Below are 18,449 nucleotides of genomic sequence, written 5' to 3' on the forward strand. Positions count from 1 at the left end.
CAGCATTCTGTCCCCATAAAACACACACACCAGCATTCTGTCCCCATAAAACACACACCAGCATTCTGTCCCCATAAAACACACACACCAGCATCCTGTCCCCATAAAACACACACACCAGCAGCATTCCGTCCCCATAAAACACACACACATCAGCATTGTCCCCATAAAACACACACACACACATATATGGTCTGTATCCCTTTACGAGTGGGTGGACAGTTACAGCCAGTCTCTCTCTCTCTTGCTGATTTGCATTGAGTCAAGGCTGGGGTGGGGGTGGGAGTGTAGAGAGGGGAGAGAAAGGGGAAGGGGTGGGTGGGGTGGGGGTGGAGAGAGACAGAGGGGAGAAGGGGGCGGCCGGGTGAGCGCAGGCTCGATTCCAGCCCCCCCCCCCTCTCCCTCTCCCTCTCGCTATGCTGCTGCTATTATCGCAGCCACACACTGTGCGATCGCCCTGGCTCCTCCCCAGCGCAGGCAGAGCCTGAGCCAGGGGCAGAGCCAGAGGCAGAAGCAAAGGCGATTCCCGGTCTGACTCCGTGCCTCCAACACTCTCAATCGAGCCGCAGCGATGGGGAAGCGAGGGAGCTCGGCCACCGCTCCGGGAGGAGAGGCGAGGGGCGACTGTCGGGCGCAGGGAGCTGCTTCCCGATGACTGGCGAGGCAGAGGATATTGCTGAAGTCCCCTTGCCCCTGTGCCAGCCCCCTGTACACACACACACACACCCACCTCCTCTTCCCTCCTCCTCTCCCTCTCTCTGGTGGATGTTACAGTGTGGAACCTCTGGACAGAGCGTCTTCTCCAGCCTCTGGGAGGAACAGATCCATTGTGTTTACAAGCAGTGCACGTTTGGTAAGAGAAGAAGCTCTCGTTTGGATATAGAGAAGTGTGTAGTACCCTGAAGGATGAAGGCTTAAAATGGAGATGGCACCAAATCCTGCCAGGCTAAAATCCTCCAAACCCTGGATTCAAATGAAGCTCAACTGGTGACTGGATCTGGAGGTAATTGGGAAGGAAACTTTAGATTATCTTCACAGTGTCATCATTATACATGATATTTATATATAATTATATATAAGAACAACACCTTGGAATTTGCAATTTTGACTGCCAGTCGATGGGATTGAAGGATTGGAGAGATTTTTTACTCCAGGATTAAACTCAATTGAGAAAGGGGTTTTTTTTTAGGGGGGGGGGGGGTTGGGGGTGGAATTCAGCAGACCTGGAAAATGTTTTCCAGTCCGGTTGACCGCCTGGGAGGAATCTGCACCGCTGTGTTTGCCAAGAGGGATTGATTGGGAAAAGTTGAGTGGAGAGGGCCGCCTGAAAGTTGTGCAGAGGGAAGGGAAGACTCTTCTCTGTGTGTCCCCCCAGGGAGAGGTGGTCAGAGGGAGGGAGGGAGGGAGAGGTGGTCAGAGGGAGGGAGGGAGAGAGAGGGTGGTCAGAGGGAGGGAGAGAGGGTGGTCAGAGGGAGGGTGGGTGGTCGGAGGGAGAGAGGGTGGTCAAGGGGAGAGAGGGTGGTCAAGGGGAGAGAGGGTGGTCAAAGGGAGAGAGGGAGGGAGAGAGGGTGGTCAGAGGGAGAGAGGGAGGGAGGGAGAGAGGGTGGTCAAAGGGAGAGAGGGAGGGAGAGAGGGTGGTCAGAGGGAGGGAGGGAGAGAGGGTGGTCAAAGGGAGAGAGGGAGGTCAGTCCAAGGGAGGGAGGGAAGGTGGTCCAAGGGATTGAAGGCAAGACACCATGTCCAGAGAGGGCAGCCTGAGTCCCCCGGGCACCGGTCCCCCTCCCGGGGGAGGGAATGGGCACAGGTCGGCGTGGGTGGAGGGCGAGGGGGGCACCCCGCAGTCCCGGGCCAACGGCATCCCCATCCCGGGCGGCAGGAGCAGGGAGAAGAAGCGCTGGAGGGACAAGGAAGGCGAGGAGGGGGATCGCCAGCGCCGCCTGCCCGGCAACACCGGCCGCCTGAGCTTCCCGTCCAAGTCGGCGTGGCAGGAGCAGCTGGACCGGGCAGCGGGAGGGCCGGGGGGCCGCAGCAGCGCCGCCCGAGCCCGGCTGGATGGCGAGGTCAGACCCCGGTCGGTGGAAGTGGGGCTGGAGGAGGGAGCGGGCTCCTCCGCCCCGGGGCTGGAGAACTCCTTGGCCGGGCTATGCCACGCTCTGTCCCGCATCTTCCAGTCCAAGAAGTTCCAGTCGGACAAGCTGGAGAGGCTGTACCAGCGCTACTTCTTCCGCCTGAACCAGAGCAGCCTGACCATGCTGATGGGAGTTCTGGTGTTACTCTGCACCGTCATGCTGGCTTTCCACTGCGCCCACGGCAGCTACCAGCTCCCCTACCTGCTGGTGCTGGCCCTCACCATCGCCCTGGTCCTCCTCCTGATGCTGCTCTGCAACCGCAACGGCTTCCACCAGGATCACATGTGGATCATCTGCTACCTGCTGGTCCTCCTCATCCTGGCCGTGGACATCATCGGGCTGCTCCTGGTGGAGCCTCGCTCGGCCTCCGAGGGCATTTGGTGGACCATCTTCTTCATTTACATCATCTACACCTTGCTGCCCATCAGGATGAGAGCTGCAGTCATCAGTGGCATCCTCTTGTCAGCCCTCCACCTTGGCATCTCTTGGAGGAGGAACATAGTGGACCCCTTCCTGTGGAAACAGGTAAGAACTCTTGTTGACAGATTAACAACCTTGCTTGATGGTAGACTGTGTGGTTCCGCTGCTTCCCCTTGTTATCCAGCCCATTGCTGAATGTGGAGATGCCGGCGTTGGATTGGCATGGGCACGGTAAGAAGTCTCACAACAGCAGGTTAAAGTCCAACAGGTTTTTTTGGTATCACAAGCTTTCGGAGCGCAGGTGAAGGCCCACTCACTTCCAGCACTCCGAAAGCTTGTGATACAAAATAAACCTGTTGGACTTTAACCTGGTGTTGTGAGGTTCGTTGCTGAATATCAGTTCTTAATGCTGGATTAGCATTGATTGGGTTTATCAATGTACATCCATGAGTTGCCTGATTTATGCCCCATTGTTTTACCAGTTGTTTCTGAAGCTGGTTCAGAACTGCTTGTGGCAATATCCAAGATAAGGTTGCTGCTGATACATCAATACCGGTTGGACAATGTCAAATTAGTGTTTTGCTGTGTATTTTTAACATTGGTTATTTTCGGTGGCATTTAGGTGCCTGCTCAATGATGCCCTCTTGATCTCCCCATATTTTCTGTTCATGGGACGTGTATGCCATTGGCTTAGCGAGTGTTTGTAGCCAATCCCTAATTGCCCTAGAGAACAATTAAGAGTCATCAACATTGCTGTGGATTGGAGTCACATGTAGGCCAGACCAGGTAAGGACGGCAGATTTCCTTTCCTTGAGTGAACCAGATGGAATTTTAGGACTATCGATAGTTTCATGGTCGCCATTACTGAGACTAGCTTTCAATCCCAGATTTTTATTTCTCCTCAATTAATTTAGCTTAATTAGTTGAATTTAAATTCCACCAGCTGCAGTGGTGGGGTTTGAACCCATGTTCCCCAGAGCATTAGCCTGGGTTTGTGGATCATCAGGCCAGTGACATCAGCACTAAGCTTTCCCATATTGCTTTTAATCAAAGCCAGTTAGTGAAACAATAACAATTGCCCTTCTCAAGGGCAATTAGACAATAAATACTGGCCTGGTTGGTGATGCCCACATCCCATGAATGAATAACTCAAGGATCCAAGAGCGATCCTGTGGTAGTGTCTGTGATTCTAAAATGTTATGAAGAGATTAAACCCAAAGAATGTGTGTTGCTCAGAGAAATGATACTCTAGATTGAACAACAACTTAGGAATGCTGAATGTATGACACCGAGGATAGGGGTAGGCAGTAGGCTTGGATATTGTTGGCAGGGAACTGGACAGCCATCTGTCTGAGGGGTTAGTTTGTGGCATTCTTCGAACTTTGGAAGCCAACAGGAAGGCATGTGTTTCTGCTCCTTACGTTCCGTTGTTCCTGCTCACATATGTAATAAATTGGACTGTACCAAATCAACAGCCCTGTGGAAAAGCTGAGATACGTTTTCTAAGCATTAACAGAAACAGGACTAACCACAACTTAAAGCAGTCCTGCCAAGGCAATTATAAAACCCATTCTCTGTTTCATTACAATTCCACTGGGTCAAACCTAGGTCTGGCTCTTTTACCAAATGGCTGCTATCAACATTGGCATACCTTCTGACTTTTAATTATGAAACAGTTTATTGAGTTGAGCTGGAGCTACGGGGAGTCTCCACAAATGATAGAACATCTAACAATCATTTTTATTTGCGTGCCTGAAAAAATGGTATCTTAAGAAAACGATGGAGGTGTCAAGTTGACTGCGCTGTGTCAGTGGCAAGTCCGACTGACTGGTCACTCCTTCGGAAAAGTAGGCTGGGGTCTCCTTAAAGGAACATTGTCCTCTTTATATAAACGCAAAATACTGCGGATGCTGCAATTTGAAACAAAAATGCTGGAAAATCACAGCAGGTCTGACAGCATCTGTGGAGAGAGAATAGAGTCAACATTTCGAGTCTAGATAACCGTTCGTCAGAGCTGACAGATGCCCACCACCTTCTGGTGTTATCCTCCTTCTTGTTGAGCCTGATGTCACAGGATGTTTGTATATGTTGGATAATTTCCTCCCCCTTTCTCGATGACCATCACCCCCACTAAGATTCCCCCACCCCCACCCAATTACCACGTGAGATTACTTAACTCTGCACTGACAAACCTGGGGGGGGGCTTCATAGTCTGAACCATGTGGTGTACACCGCAGGACCATAGAAATGTTACGTGCGGAAAGAGGCCATTCAGCCCTTCACACCCGCACCGCTCAAAGAAAAGAGAGAAAAAAGAAACTAGTCGCTCATTTTAATCCCACTTTCCAGCACCTGGTCCGTAGCCTTGCTCCAGTTACAGCTCTTTAGGGATCTGTTCAATGAGTTGAGAGTTTTAGCCTCAACCACAAATTCAGGCAGTGAATTCCAGACGCCCACCACCTTCTGGGTAAAAGAAAGTTTTCCTCATGTCCCTTCCGATTCCTCTTCCAACTCCTTAAATCTATATAGGACCGCACTGACAATTGACCCCTCAGCTCGGGTCCTCATTGCCCTATCTTGGCCCCTCATAATTTTGTACACCTCTGTAACGCCGTCCCTCAGCCTGACATACACAAATTTCAATTGCATGCCAGAATTTCACCGCCTTGCCCGCCCGAGGCTCGTAGGATCCCACCCGAGGCCAACGGAGAATGCCGTGTGGGGTGGGCGAGGCGGTAAAATTCCGGCAAAAGTGCCCCTCAGTAGAAGCCTATTGTTTTAGTTTGTTTGAGTCTCCTCACTTACTGTCTCCGCCACACCCCCGGGGATCTTGCAATTCTTTGAATTTTCAGGATCTAATTTCAGAAGGCCTGCAAAACTATTTTACACAAAACCTAATCTCTTACCAGCATCCGACTGGGATTTCGTATTGCCTGCACATTATCTAAAAATTGTACGTTTCTGTATATTCTTCTATGTATTCTTTACTGAGTGCTTTATGCTGAGAGTGCAAATGCACTAGAAAATGATGCTTTAATTGAATGTGTTTTTCGGTTAGGCATCCTGTCTCTGCTTAAAACCAATCCAGTCCTCAGTGCCGTCCTTAAGTTTGTTTCAGCCTGAAAGCTCCCCTGTGGGGGACACAAGTTAAACATCGGTTCTCAAGCCAGTGTACTTAGATTGGGGTCACTGGCACTAAAGTCTGTATAGCTGGTGGGGACAGTAAGTGAGGAGTCCCGCTCCTTTTGGTGCTGTGCCCAGTCTCTGCTGGCTGACGGGGAACTGAATACATCGAGGACAGTGAACTTATGTCCCCAAAGCTGAACGTTTCAAAATGTGAAGAGTGAAGGGAAGAAAAGTAGCAAGGTTTATGTGTGTTATGTGCAAAATCATAGAATCCCTACAGTGCAGAAGGAGGCTATTCGGCCCACCAAGCCTGCACCGACAGTAATCCCATCCAGACCCCTACTCCACCTGTTTGCCCTGCTAGTCCTCCTGGCACTAAGGGACAATTTACCATGGCCAATCCACCTAACCTACGCATCTTGGGACACTAAGGGACAATTTACCATGGCCAATCCACCTAGCCTACACATCTTGGGACATTAAGGGACAATTTACAATGGCCAATCCACTTAACCTGCATATCTTGGGACACTGAGGAGCAATTTAATATGTCAAATCCACCTAACGTGCACATCTTTGGAGTGTGAGAGGAAACTAGAACACCCAGAGGAAACCCACGCAGACACAGGGGAGGACATGCAGACTCTGCAGACAGTGACCCAAGCTGGAATCGAACCCGGTTTCCTGGCGCTGTGAGGCAGCAGTGCTAACCACTGTGCCACCGCGCCGCCTCACGGTTGTTTTCTCCCTTGTCCACCCTTATTGCAGCACAGATGCCCGGATAAAGTTGAAGTATTTAAGTGCACCTTTTTCAAAGTTGAGACCAGATGCTGCTGATGATTGGCATGTTATTTGATCATATGCGCCCTTTCTAACCAGAATTACCAGATAGTGATAATTTTCTTAATCCTTCCTAACCCAAAGGCGCTGAAGACAATTAAAATAGAAACCCATTGAGTGGAAGTTCAAATGTACAAATAAGGTAATGTGCTTTGATTTTGAAAGGATTGATGGGGCAGAGGACTTCAGAATCTGCCCTATTAAACCGATGGAAAATAGATTCTCAGAATAAATTCCAGAATGTCATTTTATTTTAATTTGTTGATTGAAGTCAGCCTTGTTTGAAAGAATGTGCGTTGGGGATAACTGGCTTCCCATAAGGCGGTGTTCTGGGAACTCAATGCCTTGTTAGAACTATTGAATATTTTTGGCTGTGGAAGTTCATGAAAACAGGATTTGACAAAAGAAATAAACACTCAAGGTGTAAGATGGAATGCTCATATTTCCCTCAGCAAGGAAATAATTAAGTATCCGCTGCCTTATAAAGCCCACATTTATTGACTTTAGGAAGCAGCTGTCTAAGGCAGGCCTGATGCCTGGCTCCAGGCCCCGATGCCATGGAGGGTTGCCATGGAAACCTCATCTCCACTTTGCAGTCTCCGGATCCTGAAGCCAAATAAGCGTATTCCTTTCTTGACTGGAGATGTGTGGGTGGGTAAGAATATAATATTAATGGGACGCGGAGGTGGGTGGAGAGAGGGGGATGCATAGCAGAACTGTCAGGGGTCCGTAAGAAAGAAAAGATCCAGCCATTTTATTGAAAGGTGATTTTGTGTATTTTCGGTGTCTGCTCAGCTTACCCCTCTTAAAGGGGCCAGGCTCAATTCCTCAAGCACTCGTAGGTTGGCCCATTTAACCTGATGCCACCTCTTCGCCAAAGTATTTTTAATTGTTTGCTTGCCAACACGCACGTATCAAAGCATAAACTATTCCAAAAATGCACCCGTGCCTTCTTTTTAATCCCCCCCTCACCACCAACCCCCTTTGCTGGTGTCATGCCACAGTAGCCAAGAGTGGGCAGCACGGTGACACAGTGGTTAGCACTGCGGCCTCATAGTGCCAGGGTCTAAGTTCGATTCCGGCCTCGGGTCACTGTCTGTCTGGAGTTTGCATGTTCTCCCCGTGTCTGCGTGGGTTTCTTCCGGATGCTCTGTTTTCCTTCCACAGTCCAAAAGATGCTGGTTAGGTAGATTGGCCGCGCTAACTTGCCCCTTAGTGTCCCAAAATATGTAGTTTAGGTGGATTAGCAATGGAAAATGTGCGAGGTTACAGGGATAGGGCGGGGCGGGGGGGGGAAAGAGGGCTTGGGAATGATACTCTGTCAGAGAGGCAGTATAGATTTGATGGGCCGAATGGCCTCTTCTGCACTGTAGGGATTGTACCTGAAATGGATGTTCCAGTAAGTAACCCAAGGATGCAGAAAACCATCATGAACCTAAACTTTTTGGGAAGAAGGTTTGTAAGGTCTGAAGGACGTACGTGCTGGTTACCTGCATTGACCCGAACAGGTGCCCGATTGTGGTGACTAGGGGAATTTCACAGTAACTTCATTGCAGTGTTAATGTAAGCCTTATTAGTGACTAATAAAGGAACTTTAAACTTTTGTTTGTGCAACCTTTTGGTCATCTTTTAGTCTCTGTGGGACTGAGGTACAAACTGTGTTAGCTGGATGTACCTCATGCTGCCCGAATTCAAATTTACTGTCACTTCCTGAGGAATGGGAGTGTGCATGAGCTGGTGTCCCCGTCACACCCAACTTGTCACCTCTGTTACAGATGCAAAGCTTGACGTTGGCAAGCAGAAACAGCTGCCTTTGTGTTAGTTAACCTCAGCGCTTCCAAAGGAGCTCGGAATTACCGGGATTTGCCAAGTTAGCAAGTGTCCTCCAAGGAACTGGCAAGTTTGACAACCAAAGGTTAACTCCTCCATGCGACTTGTGAGCTGCGTTTCTGACCAAATAAATTGCATTTACATTTGGTGCGTTGGAAATGGAATGAGCCGTGTTTGCTGTGTATTTGCACACGCATGTAGGGCGCTCTTTGCTGCATTTAGCCCAGATCTTTCACCAAACCATATACAAGGCTGATCAGGTACATGCTCACTCATGTCTTACCATGGGACACCCAGTCCCATTGGCAAAAGTGTGGTTTGGAAGATGTTACCCCTGTAAAAATGATCTGAGGGGGAAAAGGGGGATCTACAAGAACCTTGCAAGTTGCTGTCAACTCTCTGTGAAAAGAGTAAGAGCGGTATCGGAAGCTTGACCCTTGACAAGCGAACAGTATCGTGGCTTCTCTTTGCACCCCCCGACCCTTTGAATGCCTCCCTTGTGGCCCGGGGGACCAAAACAGTAAACGTATTAGCACCTAGTTTCTCTAGAGCCCCGTAAATGATGCCGTGATGATTTAACAAGAGAGGAAGTATTGGGAAACGGCTTGGAATGGGTAACCTGTCTGACCTCGCTGGCTGGTAATTGGCACTTGTGCTGTTCAGGAGGGGAAAGGGACCTTGCCTTTTTAAGAAGAAGGCAGAACTTTGAGAAGGTCAGAATAACTTGGGCCTGTAGCTAAAGAATTTTGCCGAATGAGTGTTCCACTGGCTATTAGACAAAACAATTCCTGAAACGTTGAACATCTCCAATTTAAGCTGAAAGCAGAAAAAAAAAATCCACTTTGCAGCCTTGGACCCTCCCTCCCTTAATTTCCCGTGAATTTCCTGAGGCTGATTTTCACCTCTAAGGGGAACAGGGTCAACTCGTGCTGTCCTATCTATAATTGACCTCAGGTGACTGCGGTACCTCATCAAATACGTATGAAGTATCATTCTTTCATCGAGGTTCTCCTGTTCTTCCTCTGAAGACTGGAGCACAGTTTCTGCAGCAACTTCCTCCGTTACCTCAGCTAAGGGCCAAGAGTCTGCACGGTGAGCGCTGGATGGTCAAACGTAGCTGAGGCAAGTCCTCTTCACATCCACCGCTCTTCACCTGCATCAGCTTTCCAAATAAATAAAAGCACAGATTTCACGTCATTGGCAAAAGAAGCAAGGATGATGGAAGGAAAACTTTTCTCATGCAGCGAGCTAGCGGTCAGTAATGGGAACCCTGAGTACTTTTTTTGCCAGGGAGGGTTGGTTGGCTGATGAGGTGAGTTGCAGCATCATACCGGCTGAAGAAAGAGCTTGCATTTATCTGACGCCTCCCACAACCACAGGGTGTTGTGGATCCAATAAAGTCATCTTTTGAAGTGTGATCACTGTTTGGGATGTCAGAAAGCATGCCAACCGATGTGCATACAGCAAGATCCCACACACATCAGTGTGAAAAACAACCAATCTGTTTGCATGGTGTTGGTTGGGGGATAAATGTTGTTCGGAACTTCCCCCCCACTTCGAAAACGAGGCATGGGATTTTTTTTTTAACACAGGACAGGGCCTTGGGTTTGATGCCTCATCTGAAAGGTGGCTCCTCTGACCGCAGTGGAAATTCAGCTTTGATTTTATGCTCGAATCTCTAGAGTGGGGCTTGCACGCGCAACCTTTGGGTCAGAGGTGAGAGTGCCACCCTCAGAGCCATGGCTGACACCAAGGTACTCCGCATTGAGGTTAATCAAACCCAGGTCCTCATAGTTTCTGCTGCTTGTACCATTGGTAACAGCCCTGAATGTTTTTGCATTGCATGTATATGATACGCTGAGATTCATTAGCAAAGAGCGGTTGGATCTTTAATTCATTTTCAGGTGTTAAACCACTGCCATGTGTGCTGTGCTCAGCTACACACTGCTTCGTATTACTTCCCTTTGCTGTAGGGACTGGAAACAGTTGCAGCTGCCAGCTATTCAGCTCCAGATGGATGTTAACTTATTGCTAACCATTTCTCCTCAGACACACTGACCTTTACAAAGAGGAGTCGTCTTTATTTTCGATGCGATGGCCTGTTGTTTGTCCTCTCACTGTCTATAGATTGTGGGCGGCACGGTGGCACAGTGATTAGCACTGCTGCTTCACAGTGCCAGGGACCCGGGTTCAATTCCCAGCTTGGATCATTGTCTGTGTGGAGTCTGCACGTTCTCCCCATGTCTGTGTGGGTTTCCTCCGGGTGCTCCAGTTTCCTCCCACATTCTGAAAGACGTGCTGGTTAGGTGCATTGACCCGAATGTGGCGACTAGGATATTTCACAGTAACTTCGTTGCAGTGTTAATGTAAGCCTTACTTGTGACTAATAAAAAAATAGATTCAACATGCTCTGTACCCACACGGCTAATGTTTGCAATGGATTCGGGATGAAGGAGAGAGGGAAGTCCAGGTGAACTATTCACCAAAGTCTTTTGGGTGTGACCAAGTCTTCAGCAACCCATTTTTTTTGGGCAGCTCCATCGATAAGCTATTTTCTTGACTGCAAGTGAGATTTGTACGCCCTTCTGCTGCTTAAATATGTTTTTCCATTGTTTCCCTCATCCTCCTGAAGTCTTTGAAACTGAGCAAAGCTGACAACCATCTGGTACCAAGTACAACTGGGGATTCATCCTCTATTCGCATAGAAGATGAAGCCCTCCAACCAGCACTGACCCATTTAATTTCACGTGCTGATTGGAAAATTTAGGCTGGAGTGAAAGGAAACGTACCGACAAAGATGGTAAGAGGCTAGGAATACTGCGGCGAGTAACTCACCTCCTGACTCTCCCAAAGCCTGTCCACCATCTACAAGGCACAAGTCAGGAGTGTGATGGAATACTCCCCACTTGCCTGGATGGGTGCAGCTCCAACAACACTCAAGAAGCTTGACATCATCCAGGACAAAGCAGCCCCGCTTGATTGGCACCACATCTACAAACATTCAATCCCTCCACCACTGACGCTCAGTAGCAGCAGTGTGTACTATCTACAAGATGCACTACAGCAATTCACCAAAGATCCTTAGACAGCACCTTCCAAACCCACGACCACTTCCATCTAGAAGGACAAGGGCAGCAGATACATGGTAGTACCACCACCTGCAAGTTCCCCTCCAAGCCACTCACCATCCTGAATTGTAAATATATCGCCGTTCCTCCGCAGTCGCTGGGTCAAAATCCTGGAATTCCCTCTGTAACGGCATTGTGGGTCAACCCACTGCACGAGGACTACAGCGATTCAAGAAGGAAACTCGCCACCACCTTCTCAAGGGCAACTGGGGATGGGCAATAAATGCTGGCCAGCCAGCGACGCCCATGTCTCACGAATGAATTTAAAAAAACAAATTGTTATCCCACAACATCCTTGTGTAGTTCTGTTTTACTCTGCCAGTTATACTTTTCCAAGCACTTGCCTTCCAGTCAATGAGTTTGTCACGGATCCTGCTTGTTACATAGGCAGATGCAACAGCCAGTTTGCACACTGTGGTCCTCCAACTAGCAGAGGCATACATCACCAATAATGTGCCAGAGGTGTCTATTAAGTGAGGGACAAAGGCAATTTTCTAAGAGGAACCTTTCGCTCTTCAAGAGCTTCAATGGAATTGTCTGCACAGCCTCATTGTTTCTTCAGAAGGAACTCTCCAAAATGCAGCTAATGAAACAATAACAAAACCTACCCCAACTTATAAATCAAAGAAAGGGTTTAATAAAGAAACATCATTACTCCAAAATTGGGGCCTTGCCCGGGCCACTCCAAGCTTTCCACAATTCTACATAGTTCTTTATTTATAGTGAATCAGTTGGTCAGCTGACTATTACATCACTCTGTGATTGGTTCCATGCTTTACTGGGTCAGCTGACCCTTACATCTTGTTCCCATTGGTCACATTACATCCAATACAAATTTGTCACTGGTTACATTCTAACACAGTAAGAAGTTTAACAACACCAGGTTAAAGTCCAACAGGTTTATTTGGTAGCAAAAGCCACACAAGCTTTCGGAGCTGCAAGCCCCTTCAGGTGAGTGGGAATTCTGTTCACAAACAGAGCTTATAAAGACACAGACTCAATTTACATGAATAATGGTTGGAATGCGAATACTTACAACTAATCAAGTCTTTAAGAAACAAAACAATGTGAGTGGAGAGAGCATCAAGACAGGCTAAAAAGATGTGTATTGTCTCCAGACAAGACAGCCAGTGAAACTCTGTGGGGGTTACAAATAGTGTACATTCTAACACTCATTACTGCCCTGGAGTCTGAGAGGTTAGCTGAATTGTGGAGCTCGCTGCCAACTGATGGACAAAATCTCCCCCAGTTGCCAATCACCATCTACACCTAGTGTTTCTGGCAGAAATGCAGACTAACATTTTCTTTCCTAGCTCAGGAGCACTGAAGTGAACTCTACTGACCTAATCGTTGCCCTGGCTAAGGCTACATAACTTCACGTGGGCCAAATATTGAGCGTAGGACACACCTGGTCAGTACTACACATTGGGTATGCATTTACTCACTGAGACATTTGGAAGGAGCAAAGCTTTTGTTGGGGTCGTGAGAAGGAAAGCAGTACATGTGTAACTAACGTAAAATGTCACTGACAATACACAAGGGTCAGGTAAGGCTGTCCAGAGATATGGAGCTAAGGCAGGTAAATGGTATATCAATTGAATGGTTGAATCATTTCGAGGGGCTGAATTACTGAATCCTGCCTCTCTATGTTTTGACACCAATTAATGCTATTTTATTCTAGATTGGAAAATGAATGGAGATTTGATCGAATTGACAGAACAGGCTCGGGTGGGGGTAAATAGTCACCTCCCATTCTTTTATGTTTCTGCACAACTAAACACTACTTGTTCAAGGTGGGGAAACAAATGAAGTCTTTCTGTGTAATGAGCGGCAATGTCTTGCTGCTATGTTCAATGCTCACTGACATGTGGCAGCAGCAGCCCTTCACATCACGCTGACCGCCAGTGGCATTGCTCCCAATGAGGAGCAAGGGACAAGGTTCAACCCTCAACGTCACGAGGCGGTTCAGCGGTGCCGAGGGCACGAGGGTGCGCAGGAGTCAAAGGTCACCTTGGACGGAGAGGGACTGAAAGACAGAACGAGAAAGGCCGTACCTGCGGGAACCTCGCAACACTGGACAGGCCGATGGGTTCGTCACGGCCACGAAAGGCAGGAACTGAACACAAGATTAAGCTTTTTGAGAATGGAGAGATGAACGGAGGTAAGAGTTAGAGAGATTTGGCCGATGCAATGTGCCGTTGTATTGGTAATTTTTTTTTGCATGCGAACTCTACATGTCTATTTTTGTAACGGCGTCTGAGAAAGTAGAATGTCCAATTGTAGCATTTCCTGCAGATCCATTGAGTGAATTTGAACAGATGTATGACTGTTCTGTTGTGCTGGGGACACATTTGAAGAAGGACACTCAAGACACACAGTCGTGTGGGAGACAACCCCTGTGTCATTACTTGAGGATTCCGAAGGACACGCTCCTTATTACAATCAGGTATGACGCCTTGTAACACTTAAGGTACCATGAAAGCAATGTACTTTTCCAGCTGATTCTTTTGCTGCTTTGTTCATTACTTTACCCTGTACTTCAATCGTGATTTGCTGTGACTTACTCTGGCTCAATCATTCAATTATTACAGGAAGTGGGCACAGTGCACAAGGCACGTTATTAGCAAACCATAGAAAAAAGGAAACTTTTTTTGATTTTAAAGTCTACGTCTTTCATCCGCCCACTGAAGTATCCACCACGTAAAAGGATGAGGGAATGTCATCATCCCTTAGTTCCCCTCCAAGTCATACATCATCACATCGTGGGCGCCTATAAGCCACTTCCCCATGAGCAAACATCCTGGAATTTATAACTTAACAGCACTGTGGAACTACCCTCACCAGCCGAAGAAGGTGTCTCGCCATTGAATGTTGGCCAACAGATCGGGGAGATCTCTCTCGCTCCTCTTCAAAACAGCGCGAGGGATAAATACAAGAATATGCTGCAATGTGGCAAGTAAGTGTGACGATTATAAGGCAGTGTGCGTTTTAGCCAAGACTTATGAAAAGTGAAATTAGGAGCACTGCAGGTGTTCAAAGCTGTTAAGACATTTAATCCAGCCAGTAGAAGCTACACTCCGCCGTTGCACTGTGATTTGAATGCTGTGTCTTTGTTGCTGAAAGGTTAATCAAATGAGAACGCAATTGATTATTTTATTAATTTAACCGTTGAAAACTTTTGGAACTAATCTCACTAGCAGATTTATTTTCCCTTTGATCCTGCAACCTGACCTCAGGAAGCTTGTACGTGCAAGTTGGTATGCAACCAAAATAGAATCATGTAGATTATTAATGTTTTAATTTTCCAGGAACATCGGAGTGATCTGATAATGTCTGCAAAGTTAAAGGTGGTTGCACTGATATATAAATGGCTGTACATGGGCGGCATGGTGGTGCAGTGGTTAGTATTGCTGCCTCACAGCACCAGCGACCAGGTTCGATTCCCGGCTTGGGTCACTAAGTCCAAAGATGTGCGGGTTAGGTTGATTGGCCGTGCTAAAATTGCCCCTTAGTGTCCTGGGATGCGTAGATTAGAGGGATTAGTGGGTAAAATATGTAGGGATATGGGGGTAGGGCCTGGGTGGGATTGTGGTCGGTGCAGACTCGATGGGCCGAATGGCCTCTTTCTGTACTGTAGGATTTCTATGACTGTCTGTGCGGAGTCTGCACGTTCTTCCCGTGTCTACGTGGGTTTCCTCTGGGTACTCCGGTTTCCTCCCACAGTCCAAAAGAGGTGCTGGTTAGGTGCATTGGCCATGCTAAATTCTCCCTCAGTGTTACCCGAACATGCGCCGGAGTGTGGCGTCTAGGGGATTTTCACAGTAACTTCATTGCAGTGTTAATGTAAGCCTACTTGTGACACTAATAAATAAACTTAAACTTAATGAAGAATACCTTTAAAAGATGACAGATGACATCTGTTGCGAGGAAAACAGCTCAGGGGCTAGAAAATGGAAGCCCACGCTGTGATGATGAGGGATACAAAAGAATGGTCTAGTTTGGACCAGGGAGCGGCGCGGGCTTGGAGGGCCGAAGGGCCTGTTCCTGTGCTGTATTGTTCTTTGTTCTTTGTTCACTGAGCACAGTTGGAGGCACAGTGTGATAGTTCCTGGATTCCGGTAACTCTCTTCAGTTTAAGCATTTGATTGATTGACCAATCACGATGTCCCAAACTATTGACATTGACGGGGGGGGGGCATGAGAGCAAAATCAGGAAATGCGAAACCATAAACAGAATTGGAAAGGGGCTTTGGAATTCGATAAGGCCCAATCAGACTGCAGTGAACGTGTGTGGTTTCTCTGGTGAACTCACAGTAAGTGCTGCTGTTAAGTATATGTTTAAATATCGCCAATGATAGTTATTAACATGTGTTCAATAAATCTGTGAATTTTTACTTGTAATGCTGTGAACCCTATTATTTTGAATGTTAACCTATAGGTAAGGACATTGCTCAGTTAACGTTGTGGCTGTTAAGCTGGTGGATTTAATTTTGTATCCTGTATATGCACAATCCTTAACGCTTTTGTCTTTTGGGCACCAAGCGAATCAATGGACGTAGGCAGGAAAGTGGAGTTGATAGAGAAGAGCATGGGGGGTGTGGGGGGGACGCCGAGGGCTCATGTGGCCCTCTCCTGCTTCTCGTGTTCTTGGAACTGTTTAATGATGCAGGCAGGAATTTACGCGATTGTGTGCGTGGCCGCATTGGGAATGAAACCAGCGAATGGCATTTTGTGCAAGAACGTCAAAGATTCTGGGGTCAACTAATCCGTCCGATGTCTACAGGATTCTCATTCTTGAAGACACATTGCTCGAATTCATGGAAATGCAATGAGGCAGTAAGGACCTGATTTCACCATTGCTTGCCAATATCATGCCAATTATAAAAGTACCACAGGTTTAGTTGTATAAGATTCTAAACGCACTGATTTGTCTCCTGGTATTTTTCGTTACACTGAACCAACTTGGGGTCAACTTGTAAGAAAGGAGGAGAGTATTATTTTTTCCCTTTTAAAACCCAGGCCTTTCATTCATCAATTTGACCTTCAGAGAGGAGGACAAGAGAATGCCATCACCGACTGGTTCACACGTGAGCCCGGACTGGACGTATATCAATCGTTTTTCATTGTCGCTGGGTCAAATTCCAGCCACTCCCTCTGTAACAGTACAGCGGCCGAAGAAGGAGGCAGTGTGCCAACATCTGCTCCTTGGAGCGAACAGCAAAACTCTGCCTTACACAAGGGAGACAAAAACTAAAAGATCCTGATGCTCCCTCTCTGATTTCACGAGCAGGGTCCAAACATAGTTGGCTTACTCAGTTAGCACTTAATCCTTTCACATTTGAGACCCGGGCTGAGATCTTGCAAGAGTTGACAGGGCAGTCTTCTTCTTCTCTTGCCCTGTGTCAAAACCTCGCACAAAAATGAGTTCAGGTAGTCATCTAGTTGCTATGAAAGGTCATCAATTTGAAACATTCTATTCCTCCCTCTCCCACAGATGCTGCCAGGCCTGCCGATTATTCCCAGCAATTTTCCGATTTAGTATTTTCAGGTAATCTGTGCCCTGTTTGATCGTGTAAACAGCTTACAGTTTTTGGGCTATATTATGGTTGAACGATCATTGAAGCTGTCAGTTCAAGAACCGCTCGGGTGGAAATGGAGGCAAAAACATTACATTGGTGCAGTGAGGATATTCTCGAGAATGGTTTGTGTTAAGATAGATTCTAAGGGTAGAGAAAGGTACATTATAGTATTTGGCATTGCTTGACCTGTGTCGCCTAGATACTGAGCTAGAAGCCTGGATTTTTAGATAATTACTGCTCAATACATCAGCAAATGACGTTGACCCAGGTACATGTGTCGAAGGTGGAGAAATCTGGGTAGTTGGGATTACAAAATTAAGGAATTTAGTGAGTGTGCAAACTACTTTGGTTATTTGGAAAAGATTGGAGAAGCTGGGATTGTTTTCCTTTGAGCAGAGACTATTAAGGAGACCCCTTATATAGGTGCTCAGAGTTGTGAGGGATTTTGTCTGAGCAAGTGTAAGAAGAAAATGTTTCTTCTGGCAACTGGGTTGGTAACCAGATTTAAAATAATTGGCAAGAGAACTAGAGGGGAAATGAGATTTCTTTTCTCACACAGGAAATTTAAAGGACCGGACAAAACGGTAGTTGCAACAGATTCCGTAACTTGCAAAAGGCAATTAGACATGTGGGGCGGCACGGTGGCACAATGGTTAGGGCTGCTGCCTCACAGCACCAGCTACCAGGTTCGATTCCCGGCTTGGGTCACTGTCTGTATGGAGTCTGCACGTTCTCCCCGTGTCTGTGTGGGTTTCCACTGGGTGCTCCGGTTTCCTCCCACAGTCTGAAGGACGTGTGGGTTAGGTGCATTGGCCGTGCTGAATTCTCCCTCAGTGTACCCGAACAGGCACCGGAGTGTGGCGACTAGGGGATTTTCACTGTAACTTCATTGCAGTGTTAATGTAAGCCTACTTGTGACACTAATAAATAAACCGGTGGTGTTGGTGCATTACAGTTCACTCAGGGAGTCTGAGTTGCTGTGGCAACAAACATTTTTCCCTGCATATTACAACCTGGAGCTAGGGATAAAGACGGGAGAGGCTCCAACATCCCATCCATCACGTGTGTCTGGCTGGGAGTCTCCCGCTCTTACTGCCTGCCATTGGCGTGTGTTGGAAGGATTTTGCAGGTTGACATTCCGCCTGTTTGGCCGCATTATGAATGCATCTTCCTTGGAAATCAGGCCCTGGTGTGGGACTCGAAACTGGAGCTTCTGACTCAGAGGCAGGGATGCTTTGTCGCAAAGGGTTATAGGCATCTCTTCCCATTGCAGAGAGAAAGAGACAATTGGTTTGAAATATATAGCTTGATAGACACCATGAGTGTGGCGCAAGGGAAGGAGACAGGCCTTCATGAATGAACACAGCTGGTATTGAACACACACTGTTGGCATCATT

At 47.5% G+C, this 18,449-nt stretch overlaps 1 protein-coding gene across 1 annotated transcript in view; it reads left to right on the forward strand.

Moving 5' to 3' along the window:
* The first annotated feature begins 1,700 nt into the window (after positions 1–1,700).
* adcy5 (adenylate cyclase 5) overlaps positions 1,701–18,449 on the forward strand; it is a 340,470-nt gene continuing 323,721 nt past the window's right edge. The window contains exon 1 of the mRNA XM_078227862.1: positions 1,701–2,654. Within this exon, the coding sequence (XP_078083988.1) occupies positions 1,737–2,654 (918 nt within the window). The 5' untranslated portion in view covers positions 1,701–1,736. The remainder of the gene's footprint in view (positions 2,655–18,449) is intronic.

This window comes from Mustelus asterias, chromosome 14, assembly GCF_964213995.1.
Source record: "Mustelus asterias chromosome 14, sMusAst1.hap1.1, whole genome shotgun sequence".
Taxonomy (NCBI): Eukaryota; Metazoa; Chordata; class Chondrichthyes; order Carcharhiniformes; family Triakidae; genus Mustelus; species Mustelus asterias.